The 27,573-nt window shown below is 40.2% G+C and overlaps 1 protein-coding gene across 3 annotated transcripts in view; it reads left to right on the plus strand.

The window, feature by feature from the left end:
* Positions 1–27,573, plus strand: part of PDK3 (pyruvate dehydrogenase kinase 3) — a 71,161-nt gene that overhangs the window by 20,499 nt on the left and 23,089 nt on the right. For all 3 annotated transcript variants that reach the window (XM_044763257.2, XM_044763256.2, XM_070503203.1), the window contains exons 2-6: positions 905–1,046; positions 4,666–4,737; positions 8,261–8,445; positions 10,162–10,251; positions 21,554–21,631. In XM_044763257.2, coding sequence (XP_044619192.1) covers positions 905–1,046; positions 4,666–4,737; positions 8,261–8,445; positions 10,162–10,251; positions 21,554–21,631 — 567 coding nt within the window. The remainder of the gene's footprint in view (positions 1–904; positions 1,047–4,665; positions 4,738–8,260; positions 8,446–10,161; positions 10,252–21,553; positions 21,632–27,573) is intronic.

Here is a 27,573-nt window from a genome sequence, read left to right on the forward strand (position 1 = left end):
CAGAGGTTTCCCACACCCAAAATGGAGGAGTTGGGACCGAAGCACATTTCTGTCCCAAAGCTCATGTCCTTTCTATCATGTCCTCCATCCCCCAGCCGTCATTGAGTTTACAGCAGGGCTGGGGATTGGGGGCAAGACCAGTCATGGAACTACTCTGGTCACATGGCAGCCAGGGAAGTGGCTGGGGGTTCCTCTTTCAGGTGTCCAGGTGCCTTTTCTCTCACTGTGTCCTAGTTATGTAAATTTTATGCACAACCAGCTCAGGGCAATCGACAGAAGACTCCCTGACAACACTGGGTCTTTTCTTCTTGGACGTGCCATAGTAGATCACTCCACTTTTGAGCACCCCCAGGAGCTGGTTTCTCTGGCTCCTCCCAAGTCCTGTGTCTGGGTCAGAGCTGGGGTCTGTGGCTGCTTCCCAGCGTGACAGAGCTCTGGTCCCTGAAGAAACACATTTGAAGAAAATCTTAGGAAACAGTTGGCACACAATCGGTGAATATTTGTGGAATGAGTGGATCTGTTGCCTTCTGGAAACCCCTATGAACAGGAGTGGATTTACATGCTCTCCTACTTTTGTCCTTGGCAGTTTTACAATGGTGTTTATTTGAAAACAAATTCAGATGAGATCCCAGGTCACTTTTATATTGCTTCTGGTAGCACTAGGAACGTATTTGTGTTAAGGAAAAAAAAAAACTGCTTTCAAGGTTGCCTCTTGTAATAAATGTTCTTTTTCTATTCTAATTAAATTATTTTCTTAAACTTGCTATTTCAAAGGATAAAAAATTAGAGACTGTAGGATTATTTAATTTTCTCTTCCTAACCCATAACTGTGCTACCATGAGAGCACTTTATTATTCCATCTGTTAGACTGTAAAATCAGGGAACATTTTTCATCTCTTAATAGGGAGAGATAATGCGTGCGAGAAAACTTCGTATATGTTTCTACGAAAGGAGCTTCCTGTACGACTGGCTAACACAATGAGAGAAGTTAACCTTCTGCCGGATAATTTGCTTAACCGCCCTTCAGTGGGATTGGTTCAGAGTTGGTAAGTAAATAATGTGGCTTCAGGTGGGGTTTCCCATAATGCTCTGAACTTCTGGCACTGGGACCATTCTCCCTAAAAGTACACATCCTGCCTGTGTGGGAATGAGTAATTCGGTAAAGCCGGGCTTTCCAGACAATTAAGTTTGTTTGGTTTTTTTTAACTGGCAATTTAAATTGTCTTACTGAAAATACTTCTAAACTCTACTAGACACTTTCTTGACTTTTCAAAGGTTTTTTTTCTGGTTATAAATGTGATTGCTTATCAAAAAAATTGGAAAGTGCAGAACAATATACAGGAATAGCAATGCAGTGACTTGCACGAGCAGGTCTGCAGTCCTTTGGTTAGGGGGATGTTGTCGCTTTGATCAAGTCCCAGCCATGTTCCTTTCGTTTTCCTTGGAAAGAAGTTCCTTGGAGGCAGTACTTCTGTTAGAACAAATTAAGTCATTTAAAGGGGAACCTCAGATTGGAAGAATATCAGTGCCTGCTGCGCTTCAGTTGCCCTGGGAAAGTATGAAAACTCTTAACGGTCTAACTTAAAGCTCAATCGGGTATGGCTCTCTTGCTTAAAGCGTGTGTTATTTAATTGAGGAAGTTGTATTTGTGACTACTCACTAGGTAAGCAGGGTGAGGTTGGTGAGTGGTGTAGGATGTAAGAGCAGGCAGTGTATTTTTATAAAGGGATTTGCATAGATTGGAGAAACACTTGCATGTCTCCTCTGTATTATAAAAGCAAGGTAGACGTCACTGTGGAGAAAGCTGGAGGAGTTTGGGAGGCCAGACGCAAAAAGTGCTCTCAAGCCAGTACAGAGGAAGTGCTGTGGGAGCGAGGAGGGGGAGTGCTGGCTGTGGCTTTGCACTGCCCCTTGGTGGGAGGGTGGGATTGGCAGGGGCAGGGAGAAGCTTTTAGGGGAAGGGAATGAAGTGGACACATATAAGGAGAATGGAACTATAAATTAGTTTGCATTTAAAGGGTTAATGGAGGCCAGGCTACTGAAACAGAATGGACATTCAACAGTCATTTGTCAATTACATTAATTCTCATAAATTCTTAGGGCTGAGAATGGGTTGTCTGAGAAACACTGTGTTGGGTGGTCTTAGAGATACAGTGTCCAGTCCCTGGCCCAGACAGGCAGCAGCTGCTCGCTTTGGCAGGTGCAGGGACCCTAGAACCCAGGAGAGGTCAGAGAGATGAGGACGGTGGCTTTGATCTCAGTCACTTGCGTTCTACCCTAAATTCGTAGCTTGTTTCCGAAGGAGCAGAAAGTACTTGTTTGCATGAGACCTCTTTATTGCTTCAAGACCATCATTAGAAACTTTTCAGCAGAAAATACATTAACTCTTAGAGGTCACCTTGGTGGGGATTCTAGGTAGACTAGATGACTTTCAAGTCCCTGGTCCTGGTGGCGGTGACAGACACCTGCTATTGCTTATATAAAAGTTACTTCAGGGGCTTCCGAGTGAATTGCTGACAAGTATAGATTCAAACAAATTACTGGGTCAACTTTTTCTCTCCTCACCATTCCTCTTCCTTAGCTGTTCCAAACACATGCATGTCATTTCTTCCTTTCTTTTTTAAACATTCAATTTTGAAATAATTTCCTACTTAACAGAAGGATTCCGAGGCTAGTAGCAAGAATTCCCATATACCTTCACCCGGCTTCATTAGTTGTTAACATTTGGCAACATTTGTTCTATCATTCTCATTCATATTCTCTCTCTCTTTTTCCATAAATATATGTGTGTGTGTGTGTATATCTGTCTATACGTATGGACCATACATGTATATACGGCACACACACATATATGATACATACACGTTATTTTTTTTCTGAACCCTTTAGATTAACGGTAGACATCAGTCCCCTTTACCCCTAAATACTTTAGTATGCATCTCCTTAAAACAGCTCTTAGAAAACCACAGTATGATTATCAAACTTGGGAATTTAACATTGATCCAGTAATATTTTCTAATATGTAGAACTTGTTGTCATTTCGTTAATTGTCCTAATAATGCTGTCTTTTTTTAAGCAATCCTGCCTCCCTCGATTTAGGAATCCAGTTCAGGATCATGCACTGTGCTTCGTTGTCATTTCCTTTTCCTCTTAAAAGGGGTATTTCTTCCGTACAACGGGCCGTGAATGCCAGCTCAGTCAGCGTGTGTTCTCCTTGCTCTCTTGACTTTGAGGCTGGGAAGCTCAGCATGATCTTTGACTCCTCTCCATTTATGATTTTGTTCTTTAAGTGAACTCTCCCCTTCCGAAAGGATGGGATGCCTCCCTAAGGTTCTGCTGGCGTGTGACAGGACAGAGGGCATCACTCCCGATGGCTGACTTTGGCCTCTCAGGGAGGTTTGACCCGATGATTTCAACAAGATCTAATCCATAGCCTTATATGCCCAGAGGCTTTTAAAGAAATATCCCCAGGGGTGAACCTACTTTAGTATCATGCGTTGTCACAAAGTTCAAGTGAGGCTTATTAATAAAACGTCATTCCTGTTTATGTATTTATATGCTTAACAGGCATTTCTAGTTACTGGAGTGCCCTCATCCTCTATCCAGAGCTGGATAGTAGGACTAGTGCTGATTAATTGTTAGAAGTCATTAGAATAAGGGTAATTCTTTCAGGGCATCTTAAGACCCAAAGCGGAGATCACACGCCTCTGAGTGACTGGAGTTTCTGAATCCTCACTAGATCTGGACGTAGCTGCCACAGTAATGTGCCTCTCTGAAGCCCATTTTTCTCTGTTCTCCAGATCTTTCTGTGGGACACATTTCTTGTACTGACCCTGACTGAGATGTGTAGCTATTCTTAATGCAGAAACTGTTTCTGAGAGCCTAAGAGGCATTCCTTCTCCTCCATTACATGTTGATGAAATTAGTCTAACTCTGAGAAGGAACCTTCGTTTCTAAGTTCTTAGCATGCACTTCAGTGCCACCCATGTGCTTCTTACAATTTATATGCACTTTTTTTGGGTAATCAAACTATAGACTTAGTGTATCAGTTAGGATATGTTTGTTTGTAAATAGGAAATCCAACTCAACCTGACTTAAAACAATAAATTGGCTCATGTACCTATAAGATCCAGCCGTAGGATGAGCTTTTGGTGTTGGTTTGATTCAGAGATTCATGCAATTATCAGGGTCCTGCTTTCCGTGGTGTCAGCTTCATTTTCAGGCTGGATTTCCTCCTGGTGACAGAATAGCTGCAGCATTTCCAGGCTTCACATCCACATAGCACACTGTACAGAAGCAGAGCAGGTTGATTTCTCTCTCAAAGACCTTCACAAAGTCTTCTCTCTTATTTTACGGGCCTGAATTGAGGCAGTATGCTCATTCCTGAGCCAATCTCTGTCTTCAGGGGAATGCGACACAGTGACAGGCTTAGACCTGGACTATCGGACTAATTAGGAATTAGTGACAAGAGAAATAGGATTACCCAGAGAAACATTGGGCCACCCAGGAGATTGCGTGGCGTCAGCTTTCCCTGAAGCACTTGGGCTACATGAGGGGAAGGAAATAGGATGGATACTTGAGTGAAAGTTTGGGGTACTCTTAGGAAGAGGGAAAGGAGGAATGGATGTCAGGTAGGTAACTAACACAATAACTCTTCTTTTTCAGGTACATGCAGAGCTTTCTTGAGCTTTTAGAATATGAAAACAAAAGCCCTGAGGATCCACAGGTCTTGGATAAGTAAGTATGGCGCCAAATTTACCTGAAAGTAAAAATATCTAGGCAAAAAGTGTTTTGGTAAATGGAACTCAGGTCATTAAGAACCAAGAAAGCGTTAGGTTTCTTAATGGGTAATGACTCAACATTGCATTTTTTAAAGATTTGAGCTAAGAATTTAACATAGTACAAGAGGAATAGTGACACTTCAAATTATGCTTCATGATCCATTTCCTAATACCTTTTACTCGTAGTGAACTGGTGCGGGGCACTCACTGTGAATATTGCAGTAGATGTTCCACCTAGTGGCAGTTTTAAGAATGCAGTGGTCTCTGCATATGCGTGAGTTTATCTACTCAATCCTTTACAATTTTTTAAAAAAATTTTCAATGTGATATTACATTACAGGAAAACTGTAATGCTTTTATTTTGGAGCCGCATAAAAGATACGTAACATGCTGAATTCTATTGCTATTATGCACAAAAACTGCTAAATTCTCATGCTGATGGAAAATGTTTGTTTTTCGTTTTCTTTTAACTAGAAAACACTAACCCTAGCTCTTAGTGTGGTTTGTTCCCCCAAGAGAAATTAAGTAGCCCCTTCACATTACTTTCCTCCTGTTGCATGTACACATGGGCGATGCTGATGGCAGACCTGTTGTGCTAAGGAATTTCTTTCTAAGTAGAAACCTGGTCCACACAACTGTGAGACTGAACACCTCACATCCAGGTGTTCCATAAAAAGAACTAGAGAAACACCCCATGATACAAGACGTTAGCTCAGGGCATTTAACCCAGCCCTCTCAATTCATAGATAAGGTTTCTGAGGTCACGGATGTGAAGTGTCTTGCCTAAGATTGTGACATCAGTTAGTAGCAGAGCTGGATCTGTAAATCAGGTTGTCTTTTCCTTAGCACATTGTTCTTTACAATGTGCTGGACTGCCAGAACTGCTGATTTGAGCCATGAGTCACTAGCTCAAGTTTAGTTGTAAATGAAAATACAAAGGGAAAAAACTCTTGACCCGTTTTATACTTTGCTAGGCGTTTGTTGCATGGAGCTGTGAACTGTGGAAAGGAGGCTTTGGGTTAGAGCCCCAAAGGCAGTGTTTTCCTTGCTGTCACCCCTTGCTGTCAGTTAAGGTATTGAAACTAAATGAATCGAAGTCAGAAGCTTTGTTTTCTCAGGTCATTAGCTACTAATAGTTTGGCTGATATCCTAAAAATTAAGACTGAAGGACTGACCTCTCTGGCTCCAAATTTTAGGCTATAGATTTGGGGTGGTATCCAATATCAGATTTTTGCTGTGTGTTTCCCAGAGGCCAGTCTCAGTTTCTGGAACAGGTTATCAGTCAGATGCGATTTATGGACGTGAGCCTGCTTTGTCAGCTGCCGAGTGCTGGATCCAGTGTGTGCGAGGTCATAATGGTAATAGCTCTCACTCTGTGAATTTCGGTAACCTGCCTAGGTTCATGCGGCTTGTTAAAAGAGTTGGGAGTTGAGAAGCCTGGCGCTCATGGTGAAGGAAGGAGTGGGAAGTGAGGGAGTCGTTTTATCAGAGTAACAGCCTTTTCTGTTCCGTGAGCGGTTGTACAGGAGTCACAGGCAGGGAAGTCATCTTAGCAAAGTAAAAGTCGCTTAGAGGACAAGCCTGTTTATCGTAACGATAAAGTTTAGAAGAGCCCCAGAAGACTGGTGAAGTGTTCTGAGAACTGAACCATTGGGGCAAGTCCCCTCCCTTCAGATAAATTGAGGCACTTCTCCACGATGATGAAATGTTTCATTTTAGTAATATTTGTAAACATGTTGGAAAGAGCATTACGTAAAGGACAAATTGTCCATTATAAAATTTCTTGTGAAAAATTATGACCTAATTTCGGAGTTGATTTATTCGTCTTTACTGTCTTTGTACATTTGTGTTTGTTACAGAAATATTTCATCATTGAGAATAAGACTATTCAGATAAGTAAAAAGAAAGTCGAAATTTCCACTGCCAGGGGACAATCATTGTTAACATTTTTCTTCCATCCATACTTTTTCCTAGGCATTCATATTTCTATATGTGCAAAATATTTTTTCAAAAATAACAATGTAGACAGATCTGCACCATTGTTAAGAGCTTCATAATGCTCCATCTAAAGATAAGTCATGTGATTTGACCTCTGATCATAGGCTTTTAGAATAGTTTGTAGCTTTCTGGCTAGTATAAGCAGCGCTCTAAAGAACAGCTCTAAATGTAGCTGTTGGCCTTGTCCTGTGAGTTTCCTAGGATCAGTTCCTGGGAGTGGAATGACTTTCTTTGGCTTTTGATATATGTTGCTAAATTGTCCCTACAAATGTGTCAGTGAGGCTCCCGTACTCCAGCTGGCGCTGGTTATTCTTTGCCAGTCTGATATGTGGAAACTAGCATTACGTTGTTTTAATTTGCTTTTCTTTTATTATCTTGAAAGTGAAGTTACTGGCACTTGTGTTTCCTCTGTGGTACATTTTCCACTGATGCCAGCTCTCTCGCCTGGTTTTCTGTTAGGCTACTCATCTTTTCTTTTGTCTGGTGCAAATATATTTTTCCCGGTTTTCACTTTGTTTTTTTGGCTTTATAATGTATGTCCTTATAGAATTGCTGAAATTCCACATAGTTGTATCATTGAATTCTTCATGGTTTCTGCCTTCGATATTAAGTCTGGAACAGCCTTCCTTACCCTGAGGTTATATACTTATTCACTTGATTTTCTCTTATCTTTTGTGTGATTTCATTCTTTTACATTTAAATCTTTTAACCCATTTTTTTTGGCTGAAGGCTTGAAATTGAGAGGTGACTTAAATAGTTAGCCAGCTGTCCCAACTAATTTGCTTGTTTCTCTGCTGACCTGCAGTGTCACTTTATCAATATGCTAAATTTTCATACACACATACTCACCCTTGGGCCTGGCTCCGAGCTTTTTATTTGGTTCCATTGACTTGTCTTTCTATTCTTCGTTGCCATTTTTAATGTATTTTCCCCTTTGCATCTTTACAGTAATATACTAGAAATTGCCTTAGTTCTGTCTACACTTTATCATTATATTTTACTGCTGTGAGAAATTTATTTCAAAATCTTAGTCTTAAAATATTTGAAGTTGAAGAATTATTTATTCATGGAAGCTATTGCTTTGAGCCTCTAATAAATCCTTGAAGGTTTTTTTGGGTTGTCCTTATGTTGTCAGAAGAAGTATTAATATGTTCTGCAATTATTCAGCAAACATTTATAAAACTTATATGTAATCACTTATCCAAAGTCAGTCAATTTCTAAAAAGGTATTTGAGCATTTTTTTCTTTACTAGAACCTTTTACTTTTTGTGTCTCTGAAAGAATTTCTGTAGAAAGTTCCAAGCAAAAACTTCGCTAATACTTTGGCTTCTTGTGAGTACTTCCTTGTAGTCTGTAGTGATAATGATGTCTCTACCTATAAAAATACCGGCAGAGAAATAGTCCGGACATGAAGCTGGGAAGTTTATGTCTTAGCCCATGAGATGTAAAGACTGACCACTTTTTGTTTCTCTCCCACACAGCTTTCTGCAAGTTCTGATTAAAGTCAGAAATAGACACAATGATGTGGTTCCTACAATGGCTCAAGGAGTGATTGAATACAAGGAGAAGTTTGGGTTTGATCCGTTCATTAGCAGTAACATCCAGTATTTTCTAGATCGATTTTATACCAACCGCATCTCTTTCCGCATGCTTATTAACCAGCACAGTAAGTTGGGGTTTTGGTCCAGTTTTGAAATGGTAACTGGAGTGATTTCTCCCACATGTTTTCCTGTTGCTTCACTTTTAATTTACTGATCTGCATTTTTGTCTTTAGAAATGTCATTTCCAGTTCTGTTTTTCCTTCGTAGAGCTTATCTATTAAAAAGCTATTCATTAGTATTCTTTGTTGAAAGAAATCCTTGAAAGACCTTGATGATGCTCCTGTTAGAGACAGGACCACTGCCTGCTTTTGAAGCCTCTACCGTTACATTCCTGGTGGAGGCGGGGACCGACCGGCTTTAAGGGCAGCCGGGCGTTCATCTCTGAATACTTTCACGTGGCTCTGAGAGCATGTTCTAGTCTTTATCCAGGATGTTACATGTCTTCCTTTTTGGTTTTAAAAACATTGATACTGGGAATATTGAGTTGGCATGTTGACAATAAGAGCAATCGATCTTTTATTTCACAGTGATCAGTAAAGTTAAGTGAATGTCAAACCATAATCTCGTATTGAGAGTTTTAGTTTACTCTCCAGGCTGATACACAGATAAGAGAAAAACACCTCAAATTCTCTTCACAGAAAACTTTTTGGCTCATTTTCAGCGTTATGTCTTTGCCTGATTTCATAATTCTTATGAAGAAGCATCCACATGTCTAGAATCTAAATCATCCTCTTTGCTGAATCAGAAAATGAACAGAGCATTTTATTGTATAAATTTAATTTGTTTGGATAAACGAATGTTATACAGCTATTAAATGTGGGTTGGTCCTAAATGTATATCTTTTAAAAATAGAAATGTATGACAATTTACAGGAAATTTTAAAGGGAAAAAAACCTAGATACTATTCAACTAAACTACTTAGATAACTACAATTTCTTTCTGACTTAAACATGTGTGTTTCCATATATATGTACATGTTTTTAGATGAGCGGTTAAGCTTGTACACCTCTGTTTTTCTTTCACTTAGTTGCAATTTTATGTATTGGCCTAATGCCCATATTTGTCATTTTTCGTAGTTTAAAATATGCCCTATTTAAGCATTCTTCTTTTGTGGAACCTAAGTTATTTTCGATTTTTGTTTGACTTAAAAATAAGTACACCTATACATATATGGATTCAGATGACTTTTTTCTTTGGGGCTCCTTTTGGCTTTTACTCAGAAGTAAAGTTTTGCAAATCTTGTGTGTTTGTGCAAGTATTTGAATGTACTTTTAAAAATACTTGAACAAATATTGTTTGTGTATACTACGTTGAAAAATAATCTCCATGATGGAGGCATTTGAAATGTTGACAGTGAAGACACTTTGCAAGCCTGGGCTAATGGTGCAGACTGCATTTTCTAAATATTTAGTGGATGTTGGAATAAATATGTGGCATAATACTGAGAAGGTTGGTAAACTTGGCTAAGGCTGAAAGTAAGTTTTTTCATCCAGGTCACATTGGGTCGGGGAAAAAGGGTTGGACACCTGGCGCATGTCATTGCTTTAGGACCTGCTAACTAGAACTGGCAGGTCTTAAAGCATGTCCTGCCTCCTTCATTGTCCAGTAGAGTCGATCACCCATCATTGTACTCATTCTATTGCTTTAAGTCACTGTGGCTGCTAAAATGATTCTTACAAATAAAAGAATCTTTCAGAACTTAGAAACCTCTATGCTTCTCTGCTTGACCATCCCGGCCTGCTTTGTGTTTAATCTCTCCCTTCCCTTTTGTATTTGTTTAGCACTGCTCTTTGGTGGCGACACTAACCCTGCTCATCCGAAGCACATAGGAAGTATTGATCCCACCTGCAATGTGGCTGACGTGGTGAAAGGTAAGGAGACCATCGTAATGTTAGTTATTGTAGTTCAAATAAGATTGTGGCTTAACTGAGGCAGCTTGACTATTGGGTTATTCATCAGGTTATGTTGCTAAGTTGTTTACTGATTCTAGGGTCAAGCCACTTGATCCAAATATGAAATGTTCTTTCTAGGCAGTTCAGGAAAGATGCATAATTAGTTAATGCTCAAAATGGGAGTTTCTCCTACGTTGACTAGGGTTTTACTTGTAGTTCTATCTTAAAGAGTAAACACTTGTTAGCTTAAGATTCTAAGTTTTCGTTGCCACCATTATCTGAAAATTTCAGAGAATGCAAATCCTTATTATAAAATATGACTGAATTCACATGCTTGTAAAATTTAAACATCCTTCTGATGTGCACTCCAGGTTTTAGAATGTACATGACATATGGGCTTCAGGGGTTCACTGGACATGGGGCTAGACACTGTTTCAGTAGCCTTAGGGTAGAACAGAGCCCTTGAGCCATAAGTCCCTAGGACCCAGGCACTTTGGTTTTGAACAGGGGTTTCCTTGTTATTCGTTTAGGATAAGTGCTTGTTGCCCAAGCAGAGTGACCCCTGCTGTTGGAGCTTAGAGGGCCAAGGGAGGTGGCCCAGTGTGTGCAGCCTCCCCAGTAGGGGAACAGACCAGACCTTTAGCAGCCATAGTTAAGCAAAACCTGTGCTATTTGTTTATCCAGGGAATTCCTGAATCCGGGGATGAGGACCCAGGCATGGGCCTTTGCTCAGCCTAAGATTGTCGAGCTGTTCTGGCCTCTGTTTAATTAGGAAACATTTACTCAAATTATTTCAGTTCTAAGGTGACTAGGCCCCGCCTCAGCTCCCTAAGAACCCTGTGGGTTGCTCTCTCACAGATGACCCTGTGGTTGATCATGACCTCTGCAGGCCCCCAGAGGGAAAGGGAAGCAGGATTGGTCTTGTCATAGCTTATGTGTTCATTAGCCCCAGGCCCGATGGCTTTTATGAATCAGAAAACCTGGTTCAGATGGTTGACTGACCTTAGGGAAAAAGGCACACATTCAGAAAGCAAATTGCATTATTATATACTGCACGTGTACATTTTCTCTTGCATTGTAAGCAATTTGAGGTCAAGGTTTATGTCTTACACTTGTTTTGTAACTCACATAAAACTTAGTACATGCCTGTGTAGATGGTCAATGAATATTCCTTGGTTTGATAAATTTTAAACCTTTTGATAACTTACTTTTTTAAAAAACTGCTTGAGATATAATTCATATACGTACTATACAATTCACCCATTTAAAGTGTACAATTCGGTGGTTTTTAGAATATTCACAGAGTTGTATAGCCATTGCCACAATCCAGTTTTAGAACATTTTTATCACCTCGAAAAGAAACCCCCATACCCGTTAGCAGTCGCTCCCCACTACCCCTCTCCCCAGCACCAGGCAACCACTAATCTACTTTCTGTCTCTATAGATTTTCCTCTTCTGGGCGTTTAATATAAATGGAATCATACAATATGTGGTCTTTTGTGTGTGCCTTCTTTCACTTAGCCTAATGTTTTTGAGGGTCGTCCACGTTGTCACATGCATCAGTGCTTCATTCCTTTTTGTAGCTGGATAATACTCCAGTATGGATTACGACATTTTGTTTCTGCATCAGCTGATGGACATTTGGGTTAGCTGGACAACCTTGGACATGTTATGTAACCTCTTTGGGCCTCAGTTTCTTCATCTATAAAGTGGTGCTATTGGGTATTCACCTATATCATGAGGTTAAATGAGTTAAACTTTATAGAGCCCCTAAAGCAGTGCTAGCCCCCAGTGAGGGCTGTGGACAAGTCCACAGGCAGTCATCCTTGGGCATCATAGAAGTCGTTTGGCTTCTTATTTTTACCGTTACTTATATAATAGACTGCTGCCTTTACTTTTGTTTGTGGCATAAATTATAAAGTATCTTTAAAAGTCAGGACGTTTATAAGACAATTGGATATTTGACATTCAGGAAATATTGTTAAGTTTTCAGATGTGATATTGGTATTGTGGTTATGTTTTTTTAAAGGAGTCCTAGCTTGAAGAGAGGTATCTTGAAATATTATGCATGATATAAAATGACATATGTGATTTGCTTCAAAATGATGCACAGGGAGGGGGGTGAAAAAGATCGGACGTGTGTTGAACCCTGCTGAGGCTAGTGATGCTTCGTGAGGATTCGTTACACTGTACTCCGTACTTTTGCACATGTTTGCAGTTCTTCATAGTAAAGTTGTAAAAGCAGACTCATTTTCATCATCTCATTGTTTCTTCACAAAGTCATTCATTAGTTTTTCGAGTTTTTAACCACGAATCAGGACAGCTAGATAAGTAAGGGGGTTCTGGGCCGCTGTTAGCACTGCTGTGGAGCAGAGAGGTGAAGCCGAGCTGGAGGGAGTCGGAGGCCTCGTGGGAGAGGATGAGGAGGAACCTGCTGCGACTTGACGCTGAAGGCGAAAAGAACTCGTTTGGCAGCCTTCACTGTACTGCTCTTACTGGCCTTATTACCCCCTACCTGGTCTTGGTGCTGTTTCTGCTTCTGTTCATCTCTCCAACAGGGTGTAAATTTCTAAAGGTGCGGAATGACTCTTACTCCCTTTTGCATCACCCCTCTTAGGGACTGAGGTTTTGTACCAAAAACAAGCTGAAGATTATGTGCAAAACAATTCAGCCGATATTTAAAGGAAAGAAACTGGAAGTTTATGCTTACAGTCTGCCTCGTGGCTTCCTGCTTTCTTTGTTCTTTTCAGTCACGCTTTTGACCACAGGCCAGATCTCCTCCTCTTTCCGCCCTCTTCCTGTGCTCACTCACAGCTTTATCTTTGTTCTTTCTCCTGCCCTTTTTTACTTTTTACCCAGTGAGACCACTATTGTACCTTGAACAAAGTTTGCTCCATCCTCTCATTTAAGCATTCCTACCTCTTGCTTGGCATAACTTAAAGCCTGGAATCCTGGTGAAGCTGTATCCAGTCAGAATCACCCCTCATGCCCCTCTGCCACTTGGAATGCCACTTCCCCCAAGATGCATGCATGCACGCACACTCCTACCCCCCCCCCCACGCTCATGGGGTAAGGAGGAAGGACTGGCGTGCTGCCTGCTCCCCACCGTATCTTTTGAACCATGTTTTTCATTTCTCAACAGCCTCTCCCTTTATGGAAAACAGCAGTGGAGGGTGGTTTTAGATTCTGAAAGTGTAGAAACATGGAAAGCAACATCCACATGATCAAGTCTTCTGCCACCCCTCATTCCCATCATAAATCACACCTACTGATACCCACAGCACATTAAGCACGCTTGGCTTGTACATACTTTCTAGAATGCTGCTGTGCTGCTCCCACCTCCTGAAGTGTATGCTTACTAAGGGTCACTTGGTTGTTCTCAAACCATTGGTATAGGTTATGCCACCTGTTGTGACTACATTATTTAAATGTTATATAAACTAAAGAAATTTGAGTGCAGAAAAGAGACTTATTTCCATTAAATTGAGTTGAATTCTTTGGAAAGACTTGATAAACAAGTCTCTTAAAAATGTAATGAAATGACTGTGAATAAGATAACTATTAGGTTACAGGGCAAAGTAAAAATCTTGGAAGGAATCTGCACTGATCGCTTCACAAGTATCTTACACTTTAAAGAAATAGGAATTGGAGTTCATAGGTGTATGTGGTATTGTTTACTAAGAAAGATGGCTTGGAACCCCAAACCGATCCATATTCAAAGAAGAGGCTTTGGCCTTATATGAAAAGATTGGCAGAGGAATTAATGGTATATTCAAGTGTGCATTTTAAGTTAATGTTTACAATAGTAGTCATATTTTATGGTTTCCCATTTTATCCAACATTTTTGTCAGTCATCCAACTCTTGTTTCCACTTGGGTCAGTTAAGGGGACTAATAACCATACTACCAAAATAATAAAAAGTGCTCATTGGGAATACCACTCAGCCATGAAAAAGACAGAATTGTCCCATTCACAACATTGGATGGACCTTGAGGATATCATGTTAAGTAAAATAAGCCAGACGGAGAAAGATAAACACCGTGGGATTTCACTCGTATGTGGAAGATAAACAAACACACAGACAAAGAGAACAGTTTAGTGGTTACCAGAGGGGAAGGGGGTTGGGGGGGGGTGGGCAAAAGGGGTAAAGGGCATATAGATATGGTGACTGACAAATAATAATGTACAACTAAAATCTCACAATGTTATAAACTATTATGACCTCAAAAAATTATTTTTAAAAAGTACTCATTGAAGAAAAGTTAGAAAATGTGAGAAAAGAGAATAAAAATTACCTGTTTTTATAACCCAGTGAGAACTTTTATACATTTGAATTCATACCAAATTTCCAGATCGGTGTGCAACCATGAATAATGAGAGTAATCTTTGTCTCTACAAACCATAGTATTTACGTATTTCCCCATCTGCAGCACTAGTGCCCATCATGCATGACCTTCTTGGATGAATTCAGTACCTGACAGGAATAGCCTCTATTCTGCCCTCAGTTTCAGTGTTGTTGGAGTCCTTCCTGTGTCTGATCTGCTATACTCATAATCTCTATATTCAAATGGTTTTTCCAGCTAGGTGTCTATAATCTTTATTCCTCGGTGGGGTATTAGCCTTAAATCAGTTACCTTTCCTGCCGTGGCAAAATGGGCCGGGCAGCCTAGGTGGAAACCTGAAGGTCTCTCTTGTCCCTGTAGACTAAAGCAAATTTTAACAGTTTTCCGTTTCATTGCCTGCAGGCCCTACTCTTAATTCTCTGAGTGCCAGAATAGCCAAACAGACACTCTTTCTGGTTCAAAATAAGACTGAGAGAGAGCAGGCATGGCAGAGAACACCAACGGTCAAGAAGCCCCAGAAATCCTTCCGTGTCTTCTAGCAAAAAGACACCCCTAAGTGTCCCAGGAATGACAATCAGAAGGTCTCAAAGGGCCCAGGCCTCACCAGTTAGCTCTTCTTGCCATACCCAAGTGCTGTCAAGGAGAGGAAGAAACCCCTGTCGGTTTCCCTTGACTCTTAGTGAGGTCTCCCTGCTCCCTTCCTCTTTTTAGAGTAGTTGGTATTTTTTCACTGCCTTTTTACCTTCTCCTCATATCCTCTGAGATTTCTCAGTTAATCTTCTAACGTGGCATCTCTATCTCTAATATTTTTCCCTTCCTTTTGTTTTAGGAAGCTTGGTCTAGAGGGAGTCAGGGTTCTGCATTTTAATTATAGCTCTACTTTGATTTTCTCAGCTGTGAAGATCCTGCATGGTGGAAGGGTAGTCAGATATCCAGCCCAAATGACCCTGTGTGTATGTGTGTGTGCATGCCCGTGTGCACGCCTATGCATATGCACGTGTGTGCTTTATAGCCTTAGGAAGCCTTAATGAGCTAACAGTGATTCCATACTTAGATCTCTCGAGACAGACTATGGAAAACTTATGTAGCAGGGTAGGGACAATATTTTTATTTTTGACTAGACAGTTGTATAAATGTGTGAATGTGGGGTGCATCTTGCATAATGTTAGTTGAATGTGCAGAACACTGAAGCATGCCTCCTCACTGCTTATTTAGCACCTTAATATCTACCTTTGCACACCTGCAAATTATAGACTCATGGTAGCAAATGCTAGAATTAGTGTTGTAAAGCAGTTCCTGTTATCCTCTGGGAGGTGCCTTCCATTGTGGCCCTTTTTCCTCCTTTCTTTGTAAGAAACCAGGAAATAAAATGGAAAATCCTGTGGTAAGATCATTTTAAAGGTACAGACTTAAATACTTGGTACAAAAGTCAGCTCTCACGGCGACGTTAGCTTGCGTGTGTTGTTCCTCTACGCTATTATTGCGTGGCATAATAGCCTAAAAATGGTATCCTGAAAGCGTGTCATTATTCTGGTTCAGAAATAATGTCTTGTGCTCTCACTTTGGGCTCTTCAGGTTATAAGTAACAGAGACCCACTCACGTTAGCTCAAGAAACAGATTTATGACAAGAACCTGCTAGGTCCCATGGTAGTCCAAAGGCAGGCAACACTTTACAGTTGCACCTATAGAAATTGGAACTGGGGGGGCCGGCCCAGTGGCGCAGTGGTGAAGTTTGCACGTTCTGCTTCGGCAGCCCGTGGTTTGCCGGTTCAGATCGTGGTGCAGACATGGCACCGCTTGGCAAGCCATGCTGTGGCAGGCTTCCCACATATAAAGTTGAGGAAGATGAGCGTGGATATTAGCTCAGGGCCAGTCTTCCTCAGCAAAAAGAGGAGAATTGGCACAGATGTTAGCTCAGGGCTAATCTTCCTCAAAAAAAAAAAAAATTGGAAGTGGGAAAAGCAGAAAACAAGGTGGTTTTCTGTGTATCTTTGCAACTGGGATTGTATTCATAGCCCCTGCACTTTTCTCTCTTGTCCGTAGACTGATCGACTTGTTTAGGGCAATGACGGGCACTCCAGGCCTTCTAGATCATGACAACTCTCAGTGTATCCTGTTGGCTTCTGTCCTCCCTGAGTGTCTCAATCCTCAATTCCCAAAAGGTGGATTTGATTGGCTCAGCCCATCTTTTTGCCCACAACCGCAGGTTTCAGGATTCTGGTCAGCCAATAGGTTGGCTGCCCTTACATTAGATGTTCTGCCCCTGACTTCTCCAGTTTTCTGTAGTTTGGGGGGTGGGAGAGGATCCAGTGCTTAAAAAACCCTGGTGGTTCCCACTTGGGGTGAGTTTTGGACAGAAGAATGATAGGCACACCTTATTGGAATTGCTTTGTAACTTAAAAGGGTTTCTAAAAAGCAGCGTATCTGTGGCTTTGTAATGCTTTGTGGTCATTTATGCTTACCTTGTTCTGGCCGTGCTTCTTAAACTTGAGCTTGGTGGTTTTCTGCATCCTGTTAGACACAGTTAGGGACCTTGGACCAGTTAGGGAGCTTCATTTTTGTCCACCGCTCACTGAAATTCATCCTAGTCCAGCCTCTTAGGATATTTGTCAACAATTGATTGCATGTGTTTGCAATAGAGGCTAATATTTGATTGCAGAGTTCTATGGTGAATTTTGAATAGAGAAATCTTCTAATAAAAAAATCTGATGAAATAATCTCTGTAATCCATTACATTTTCCTGTGTGCTTTTTCTTAAAACTGATTCGTGGCCAGGTTGGATCTGTTGGGCTGGTTACTATGTGAACCTTCACCCTACTCTTTCTGGTTTGGCCTTTTTTATTTTTAGTCTTATGTGTTTACAGTTTGGGTATTCTAGCCTGGGGAAGTATATGTGTGCCACACCCACAGTTTTGTTAGTTACTTTATGATCAATACCTCAGTTTCCTTGAAAACAGATTCTTTTTTTGTTCTTTGTGAGGAAGATTGTCACTGAGCTAACATCTATGCCAATCTTCCTCTGTTTTATGTGGGATGCTGCCACAGCGTGACTTGATGAGCAGTGCTACGTCCATACCTGGGATCCGAACCTGCAAACCCCATGTCGCCGAAGCAGAGTGCGTGAACTTAACCACTATACCACCAGGCCGCCCCGAGAACAGATTCTTAATGTAATGAAAATCACTTATATTCAGTGGTAATAATAATCATTTCCTAATATTTCCTTTTAAAGATTGGTGGTAAATACTGACTCCAATATATTGCACATAAAAGTCTTTTGGTAGGGGCCAGCCCCGTGGCCGAGTGGTTAAGTTCGCGCACTCTGCTTCGGGGGCCCAGAGTTTTACCGGTTGGGATCCTGGGCGCGGACATGGCACCGCTCATCAAGCCTTGCTGAGGCGGCATCCCGCATGCCACAACTAGAAGGACCCACAACTGAAAATACACGACTATGTACTGGGGGGCTTTGGGGAGAAAAAGGAAAAAAAAATTTTTTTAATCTTAAAAAAAAAAGTGTTTTGGTAAATTACTGTATTTTGAATTTTTGGCTTCTAATTAAAAAATAGAAACGTCTTATTAGCTTATTACAAGTAGAAGTTGCATTTTACTCTAGGATAAAGAAAGTGGATTTATAAGCCAGTAGTTGAATTTTGGTGGTGATATTTTAAAGCTTTTCATTTTTATATTATTTTACTTAAACAGAAGTGTCCTGTTTGAGTATATATGTACTGTTATACACCCTAATACCCCATGATTAGTCATGTCCTGGGAGAGACAGTGACAGAATTAGCATGACCCAGCCTTGACTTTCCAGGCAAGTGGTCCCCAAATCTAGCCTCTTTTCAGAATTACTCGCTAAGGTTTTAAAAATATGGAGTCCCAGGCCTCAACACAGAGCTACTGCATCAGAATCTCCAGGGGTTCATTTTATAATTTGTATGGTTCTTTAAACTTGGTAATGAATTCTACATACAGCCAGGTTTGGGAACCACACTCTACGCCTCTAGTTCCCAGTCTGACCAAAAAGAACATCTCTCATCAGGACAATTGACACCTCGAGAACTTTCTCATGGGCAGGAGGATTGTTCCATTTAACAAATGCTTACTAGGTGTGCATTGTGTCCAAGGTGTTATAATGTGCTAGGGGAATTTATAAAGATGCGTGTGAATATAGATCTTACCATTACCGCCCCAGAATACTTTTGGCAGGCTGGTGTATGTGAGTCTCGTGATATCTTGAGTTTTTCAAGGATTATAATGTAATTCTTAATTACAGCATTGACACACTATAATTTGTACTGATATTTAAAAAATTCTTATTCACATGTGATTTTAGGAACCACACTGGGTCTTTGAGTTTCAAGTTGGCTGCTTCTGTCTGGGCTCCACCATCCTCCACATGTTACATTTTTGTAATACTTGTTTTTAATAATGCTATTAGAATCTCATGCTATTGGGCAAGCTAATACTGTGAGGAACTAGCACATTTAGTGGGTTTGGGTTCTTTTTCTGTTTTATAGTAAATGGAAGAGTGATGTTTAAACATCTTTGAAGGTGTTACATACTTGGAGAAGTTGTTTTCTTGAGATGCATTGGCCTTGTATATGGATAATGATAATGAAGCATCATTTTAGATTTCAGTATTTGTTGGTTTAAGTAAAGTGGCCTTAGAAGTTCTTGGTCAGCTCTGTGCTGTTGTGTCACTAGGTGGAGATGTAGCATTGTTTGGTGGTGTAGCCAGAGCAAAAAGAGGGAGTCTTGATTTCTTTTCTTTTTACAAATGTACTTGACAGATATTTGATGAGGTTTATTATACCCTAGGAAAACTTATAAATTTAATATAATTCTAAATTTTAATTTTCTTTTTTTAGGGTTTAAATCCGATCCTACTTTAATGGCTATTTTCACACTGATTAACTCTTTTTTTATATTTTTCTCCTCTTACTAACGCTTCCTTGGGCTATCCCTTATTATTTCATCTTGTCAGAGTTATTCTAATGTCTCTATCTGTGATTCTTTACAGCAGTTTAATTCTGAAAGTTTAACAAAATTATCAGAATTTTTATTCTGAGGTCAAATATTATGTAAAATTTTAATTTGGTGTCAATATGAAGTAAATGAACCAAAACTCATAGTGTGAACATACCTTAATCTTATCTTTGTGTTATTTTAGGTTGACAGTGTCAAATTTTAATATTTAAATTTAAAATCTGTCAGGCTCATCTTCTTTTCCTTCCTTCCCTCTTTCTCTTCTCTCTTGAATCTTAAACAAGCATCTACTCTCAGCACGGTATTGATGTGAGGAATATAAAAGAAGTATGAGCCTGTCTCCGAAGAGCTGATACCCAGTTGAGAACATTGCAAATACACCCATGAAGCATTTTAAAGTAATTGGAATATCTGATCTTTAGAAATTGTACAGGTGAAACTTTAAAAAAATAAATCTCACTTTGGAAAACAGGCTGGCTGTTCCTCAAATGTTTAGACATAGAGCTACCATATGATCAAGCAATTTTCCTTGCCCAGATATATACCCAAGAGAAATGAAAACACAGGTTCACAAAAAAACTTAGACAGTGAATGTTCATAGCAGCAGCATTTGTAATAGCCAAAAAGTGGAAACAATCCAACTGTCCGTCAACAGATGAATGGACAAAGAAAATGTGGTCTATTTATACAATGCAATATTATTCAGCAATGAAGAGGAGTGAGGTACTGATGCATGCTTCAACATGGATGACCTTGGAAAACATGCTAAGTGAAAGAAGCTGGTCACAAAAGGCCACATATTGTATGATTGCATTTATATGAAATGTCTGGAAGAACAAATCTATAAAGACAAAGTAGATCTCTGGTGGTCCAGGGCTGGGTAGTGGGGGAAATGACTGCTAATAGTTCCAGAGTTTCTTTTTGGGGTGATGAAATATAAAGTTGATGTGGTGATGGAAGCACAGTTCTGCAGCTACACTAAAAATCAGAGAATTGTACGTACCCTTTAAATGGCTAAATTGTATGGTATGAGAATTATATCTCAGTAAAGCTGTTTTTTAAAAAGTAAATTATCAAAAGATTTAAACTTTGTCAAACCAAGGAATATTCATTGACCATCTACATGGGCCAGTACTAAGTTCTGTGCGAGTTACAAGACAAATGTAAGACAAACCCTTCCTCAGATTGCTTACAGTTTAGGAGCAAAGGCACGCGTGCAGTACATAATAACGCCGTTTGCTTTCTGACTGTGTTCCCCACCTTTTGGGATGTAACCTCCTGAATTCCCTCTGCCAGCTGTCTCTGTAATGGCCCTGACCTTCTTACCCTGTGTCTTTCTTTTTTCCTTTCCAAAGCAAACTGTTGCTTCTCAGGCGCTAATAAATATCAGGCCCAACCTATTACCTTCAACTAACTTAAAGGACTTTTTAAATCAATAGTAACATCTCCAATACCTTAATTGTATGGCTCATGGGAACCTATTCATTCAGCAAATACTTATTGATGTTTCATTTACAAATCATTGGCAAATCTTAAGACTGTTGGCATTATTATCTTTTTTAATTAACGACAAATATCTTTTTGGTACAGTTTAGTCAGGCGGCATGGTGTTTGGAAGTATAGTCTTCAGCTTATAGATTTTCATGAAAAATGCATTTAGGAATATTTAAAAGTTAAACAAATGTGTACTTAGTGCACAGCTGGCCATATTGTCATTAGTGCACTCTTGATGTCATCGTGGTCATTAAAACTTAAAGAGAAATTTCGGTTCAGTTATAGTAATTCTCTTGTAACCTAAAAAGGCTATTTTTTTTTAAAAGGCAGTAGTGGATTAATTCGGAATCCATCAGGTTAGAAATTGTCTGTGTTTGTTTCCTCTGTTAAGTCGGTCCATCTCTCTGCGCCTGCATTATGCTTGCCCCAGCTGAAGGTTTGTCTGTCTTTGCAGATGCGTATGAGACCGCCAAGATGCTGTGCGAGCAGTACTACCTGGTGGCTCCAGAGCTGGAAGTTGAGGAATTTAACGGTAAAAGAAAAGTAATGTTAACCTTACATGCAAAGAAGTAAACTAAAATTCGGCTTATACCTGAGCTGTATTTCAGTGAGATCCTAAAATTATGCTGCTTTTTCATCTTTTACGTCTTTTTCAAGCCTTTTCTAAATCTTTGGTGAGCTAGGTATATTATTGTAAGGAGCTTTTTTTACAGGAATGTGGAATATATTAGAAATCAGAGTTCTTGGAACAGAAGTCATCAAGGTAGAAAACGCACAAAGATATAAATAGACAGTTCTCAAAATAACAAACACAGTCAATAAAAATGTGGAAAAGTGTTTAACTGTACTACTCAAAAGGAGTACAGACAAAAACACAGAAAAATGCCGTTTTTGTCTTTGAAAATGGCAACCATTAAAATATTTTAATTCTTTGAATTGGTGCCCAGGAAAATACTCTCTCCCCAACACTTATACATTTCTTTTTTTTTTTAATTTAAAGATTTTTTTTCCTTTTTCTCCGCAAAGCCCCCCAGTACATAGTTGTATATTCTTCGTTGTGGGTCCTTCTAGTTGTGGCATGTGGGACGCTGCCTCAGCGTGGTTTGATGAGCAGTGCCATGTCTGCGCCCAGGATCCGAACCAACAAAACAAAACACTGGGCCACCTGCAGCGGAGCGCGTGAACTTTACCACTGGGCCAGCCTCCAACACTTACACATTTCTGATGTAGGTTTAAATTGATGCAGCCTTTCCAAAAAAGTGCTAACAATGTTCTTTCTCTTTGGCCCAGTAAATTAAATTAATAGTGGTCATATTCTTTGGTTTAGTAAATTAAACTTCAGGAAATAAGAAAATAGAGACGTGCACAGATGTATGTATAAGAATGATGAGCACAGTGGTTTTCTTATAGAGAAAAATTAGAAAACAACCCAAGTTTTCCCTAATAGAGGATTTGTTAAATTGTGGTATACCCATAAGATAGAATACTATGCAGCCATTCACACTAATGCTTTAAAAGAATATTTAATGTGGGGGAAAAGTTGAGTTTTTTTAACACAGGCTATAAAATTTTGTAATAATGTGGGGGCCGGCCCGGTGGCGTAGTGATTGGGTTCCTGTGCTCTGCTTCGGCGGCCCAGGGTTTGCAGGTTTGGGTCCCCAGTGTGGACCTGGCGCCGTTTGTCAGGCCCCGCTTTGGCGGCGTCCCACATAGAATGGAGGAAGATTAGCACAGATGTTAGCTCAGCGGCAATCTTCCTCAAGCAAAAAGAGGAAGATTGGTGACACGTGTTGGCTCAGGGCCAATCTTCTTCAACCCCTGCGCCCCCAAAAAATGTTTGTCATAGTGCAAGTTCATTGGAAAGTATGTTGAAGCATTTATACCACCAAAATAGAAATAACAGCTCTCTGGATATTGGGGTTACAGCTGATTTTTATATTATTCATATGATTCTATATTTGTTACTTTTTTTTAATTTGTAAGATGCAAAAGAGACATGCTCACTGTAAAAGTGCAGAAATATAGAGTAAAAAGTGAAAGGCCCCACTGCTCTCTCAGGCCCACACGGATCTGTTTTTATGTAAATGAGGTTGAAACTAAACATGATCTATAACTTGTGTTTTTCACCTCACCTTGAAGATCTTTGCATGTAGTAATGTCATTTAGAGATTATCCACAGTGTAGATTACCATAATTTATTTTTATATTATTCCATATTTATTATATTTTTACCATATATTAATTTATATTATATTTATTCCATACTTAGGTTATTAATTTTTATTAATCATTTCCCATTCGGTGGACATTTAGCACTTATGATTTTCCATATTCCATGTAATGAGCAGTGAAGGGGGGTTTGTGTGTGTGTGTGTGTTTGTGTGTTTGTGTGTTTGCGTGTTTGGAGGGTGGGAAATTGTGAAGGTGTGGAAGTATTTCTGTAGGTTAGATTCCTAGAAGTGGAATGAGTGGACCTTAGATTACGGGCATTTACATTAAAGATAAACCAAATTGCCTCTCAAAAGTATTCCAAAAATATATTTCTCTTATAATAAGATCAAAGTGTGGAAAGACTTCAGGCTGCTGTTGTAGGACAATGACCCTACGTTCTACTGAAAGGTATGGAATCAAAGCTGCTTTCAAAGTCTACTGGGTTCTCTAGGAAGAGTTGTACCCCTATTGAATAAATACGCTACCAGTGCCTGTAGGACTTTGCTTGAGTATTCCTGAGTAGAAGCATCTTAATATTCTCTCTGTTTTTTCCTACTGGCTAGGCGAAGCCTGACCTCACCGTCCAGGTTTCTTTTGTCAAACATGGAACTTGAATGCACAGGTAGTAACCACTTGCTCTTTTGCTTGAGTGGCAGCGTCACTTACTCTGGAGGCCAGAGCAGTGAGCCTGTTCTTGCTGACTCCCAGGTGCCATCTTTTTTTCTGAATTTTTGATTTTTTTCTTTCCTAATGTAGACCCCTAAGAAAGTAATAAATGGGATTGTGTAGAACATGCTGTGTAAACACCATCAGTATTTACCGGTCATCACCAGAATTCTGAATATTGGGGGCCAGCTATAGTCAACCTTCTTTATTATCCTTTCTGTAACGCATTTAAGAGAGACATTAGAAATAACAGAATTTTATCTTCCTTATGTCTGGTTTCAAATATTTCTGACTAGCGCCCTGTGGCAACCCATGTGGGTTTCTCCAAAGACAAGTCGCCACATCATCATTCTTGTTCTCATTTCAGCATTCTCATTCTCTTGAGAAATCAGTTGCCAAAACATTAAGTAAATAAACATTTTTACTTTACCTTTTTTACATCCATAGTAAGGCAGCATGGCTTAGGGAAAAGATGTGAGCTTTGTAGCTCGCCAGGCGGTGGAAATCCAGATTCTGACACTTAGGAGACGTGGGCCTTAGACAAGTCACTTCTCTGACGCTCTGCTTCCTCATCTGTAAGCTCACCTACTGGGGCGATAAAAGGGATGTTTCTAGGGCTTCAAATATAGCCCTGGGCATATACTAGATATTTAATAAAGGATGGCTACTGGAAGTCAGGGTCGACTTGGGAAAGATTAGACTTATGGTCACCACTTGCATGTTCTCATATTTCTAGATTAGTCTTTCCTGTGAAGAGGTTGATTCATAACTTTGGGTTTGGTGGGAAACATAAAATTTTCAATTCATTCAATGTATATTTTGTTATAAGAGGGTTCATAGAAAAGACGCATGTCTATCCTGGGATCTTTGACCTCTGGTTTTCCCACATTGGATACTGTTGTGGATATTTTCAGTCAAGTGGTTCTATACATCAGTCAAAAAGCCATTACTGGTAGCTCTGTTAACAGTGTAGAAATTAATTTTTTAGTAATGATAATAGCCAACATTTATTGACTGCTTACTATGTGGCAGGCTCTGTGTAAACTAGTTTATCACTATTATCTCATTTAATCCTTATATTAACCCCGTGAGATATGTACTGTGTCCATTTCAGAAATGGAACACCAAGGCCCAGGTGGGTTAAATACCTATTACTGTATCTATTAAATACGAGTCAGGAATTGAGCCCAGTGTGACTTTGAACCACACTACATACTTGTCGACGAAAATAATCCATAACCAATCTATAAATGAAAATTTGGGTGAGTTTATTCTGAGCTTAAATCTGAGGATTATAACCCGGGAGAGTCTTTCCACAAAGGAACAGAGCACTCCAAAGAAGTGGGGGTATAAGGGTGGTTATATACCCTCAAAGAGGATGTTTCACATAGGATTGAAATGTCCCTTTTACAATAGTCGCGAGACTGCTCTGTGGGCACAGCGATTGATGGAAATAGCAGGTAGGTCTTCTGTCTCTGTGAACACAGCAGGGTGGCAGTCTGTTGTCTCCAGCTGGGTGGTCACAGGTGAGCTGGGAGGTGAGTGCAGCAATCAGTTCCTAGCCTAAGGAAAAATGCTTATCCCTAAGGAAATGCTAATGTGGGGGAAAGTTGCACCTTTATCTCAAGGGCCTTTGTTCTGGCCATAGGAAATGTCTAAGTAGATATGCAATGCGTGCTCAATAGCCGCAGTCAGGCCCTTTTGAAAAAAAAAAAAGTCAGGCCAAATTAGGTTTATACCAAATGGCTTCCTCATATACTCCAATATATCCTATTGCTTGCCATTTTTATTTGTCATACTGTTTTTAATAGCTTTGTACATTGACTTTGGGAATTAGTTAACCATCTCTAAGTGCCTAGCTACTTTTTCTCTTAAATGCATTTTTTCTGCTTAGCTTCCAGTTTCTTTTTCATTCTTATAGGAGAACTATCTGAAAATAAAATGCTTTATATTCTATGTAGAATTCTGTTGGTATTTCTTAAATGTCATGTCAACTAATGGTATTTGGAGCAACGACTGTGCAAAATAGAGACTTTATTATTTCTTGAGTCTTGAACATAAAAAACCTGGACTGTTTTTTCCATTGCCTTTTAAAGATGTGCCATTAGATAGAAAATGCGTATTCCATTTGCGTCTTATTTTAGAAAGTCAACACACATCTCTATTAAGGGTCGACTACATAAAAGCCACTGGACTCAGGATTAGGGAAGAGTCGCGGACAAAAACACTTGACATGGTGTTTAAAGGAAGGAAAAACACCTAAACTATAAGGTTCCCAAAGAAAAGTACAAGTAATTGAGCAACCCTTCAGATGGCTCCTAGAGAATGTTGGTTAAACTGAAAAAACAAAATAAACTATCCAAGGGATTTTAACTTCCCTGAGATTTGGAGTGAAATGTTAAGTTCACAAGGCTGTTTATATAACTTATCATGCCTTTTGGTACAAGATAAACTAAGCATTCAGTGTGCTCCTGGGCTCCATTAAAATGACAATAAAGGAATACAAAGAAAAACTGCAAAGAAACTAGGGATCCTCAGTGGACCACTGGTCCCACCTCCTGCCAGAGGGTAACCAGATGGAAGTATGCTGGTTAATGGGACAGAGAGGAAGAAGCCACAAAAGAGGAGGCTGCAGCAGAGATGGCCCCCGTTTTGCCAGAGGTTATCCTGGAGGGACTCTGGAAGCAGAGCCGGGAGGTACAAAGGACTGGAATGGGAAGCCAAAAGGTAGAGGTTGATTGAAAGCTGGTTTAAGGTAGAGCGTGGATGGGTGATGGGGAGGAGCTTGACTCTGGCTGTGCTCTGCCTACAGATAGCCACAAGCGTTTTCCCCTGGGCAAAAATCAAAATCAGAATACTTTCTTCAAGAACAACCTAGGAGAGCCAGCCCTGATGGCCCAGTGGTTAAAGTTGGGCGCCTACCGCTTTGGCAGCCCCAGGTTCACTTCCCAGTCACCAGTCGCAGAACCAACCACCTGTCCGTTGCCCTGCTGTGGTGGCAGCTCACAATGAAGAACTAGAAGGACTTACAACTAGGATATACAGCCATGTACTGGGGCTTTGGAGAGGAGAAAAAAAAGAGGGAGAATGGCAACAGATGTTAGCTCAGGGTAAATCATTTTGTGTGTGTGTGTGAGAGAGAGAGAGAGAGAGAGACTGGCCCTAAGCTAACATCTGTTGCCAGTTTTCCTCTTTTTGCTTGAGGAAGATTGTCACTGAGCTAACATCTGTGCCTGTCCTCCTCTATTTTATGTGGGATGCAACCACAGCATGGCTTGACAAGTGGTGCTAGGTCTGCACCTGGGATCTGGACTTGTGAACCCTAGGCTGCTGAAGCAGAGCGCTAAACCACTACACTACCAGGCCAGCCCCTCAGGGGGAATCTTTAAAAAACAACCACTACCACCTGGGAAAAACTAGGGCCGTTCATGTGAGTGTTGATAGCCCAAAGTAAAGCTCTTCGTGGTCAGAGGCCAGCTTACTATCTGCTCATCCTAAAGCCAGTTGAAAGGTCCTACCAGGTCCACAGACCTCCAAGTCAGCCTTCTCACTCAAGGCAGAGCCCCATGGGGAAATGAACACCAACTACCACAAGTG

This window comes from Equus asinus, chromosome X, assembly GCF_041296235.1.
Source record: "Equus asinus isolate D_3611 breed Donkey chromosome X, EquAss-T2T_v2, whole genome shotgun sequence".
Classification (NCBI taxonomy): Eukaryota; Metazoa; Chordata; class Mammalia; order Perissodactyla; family Equidae; genus Equus; species Equus asinus.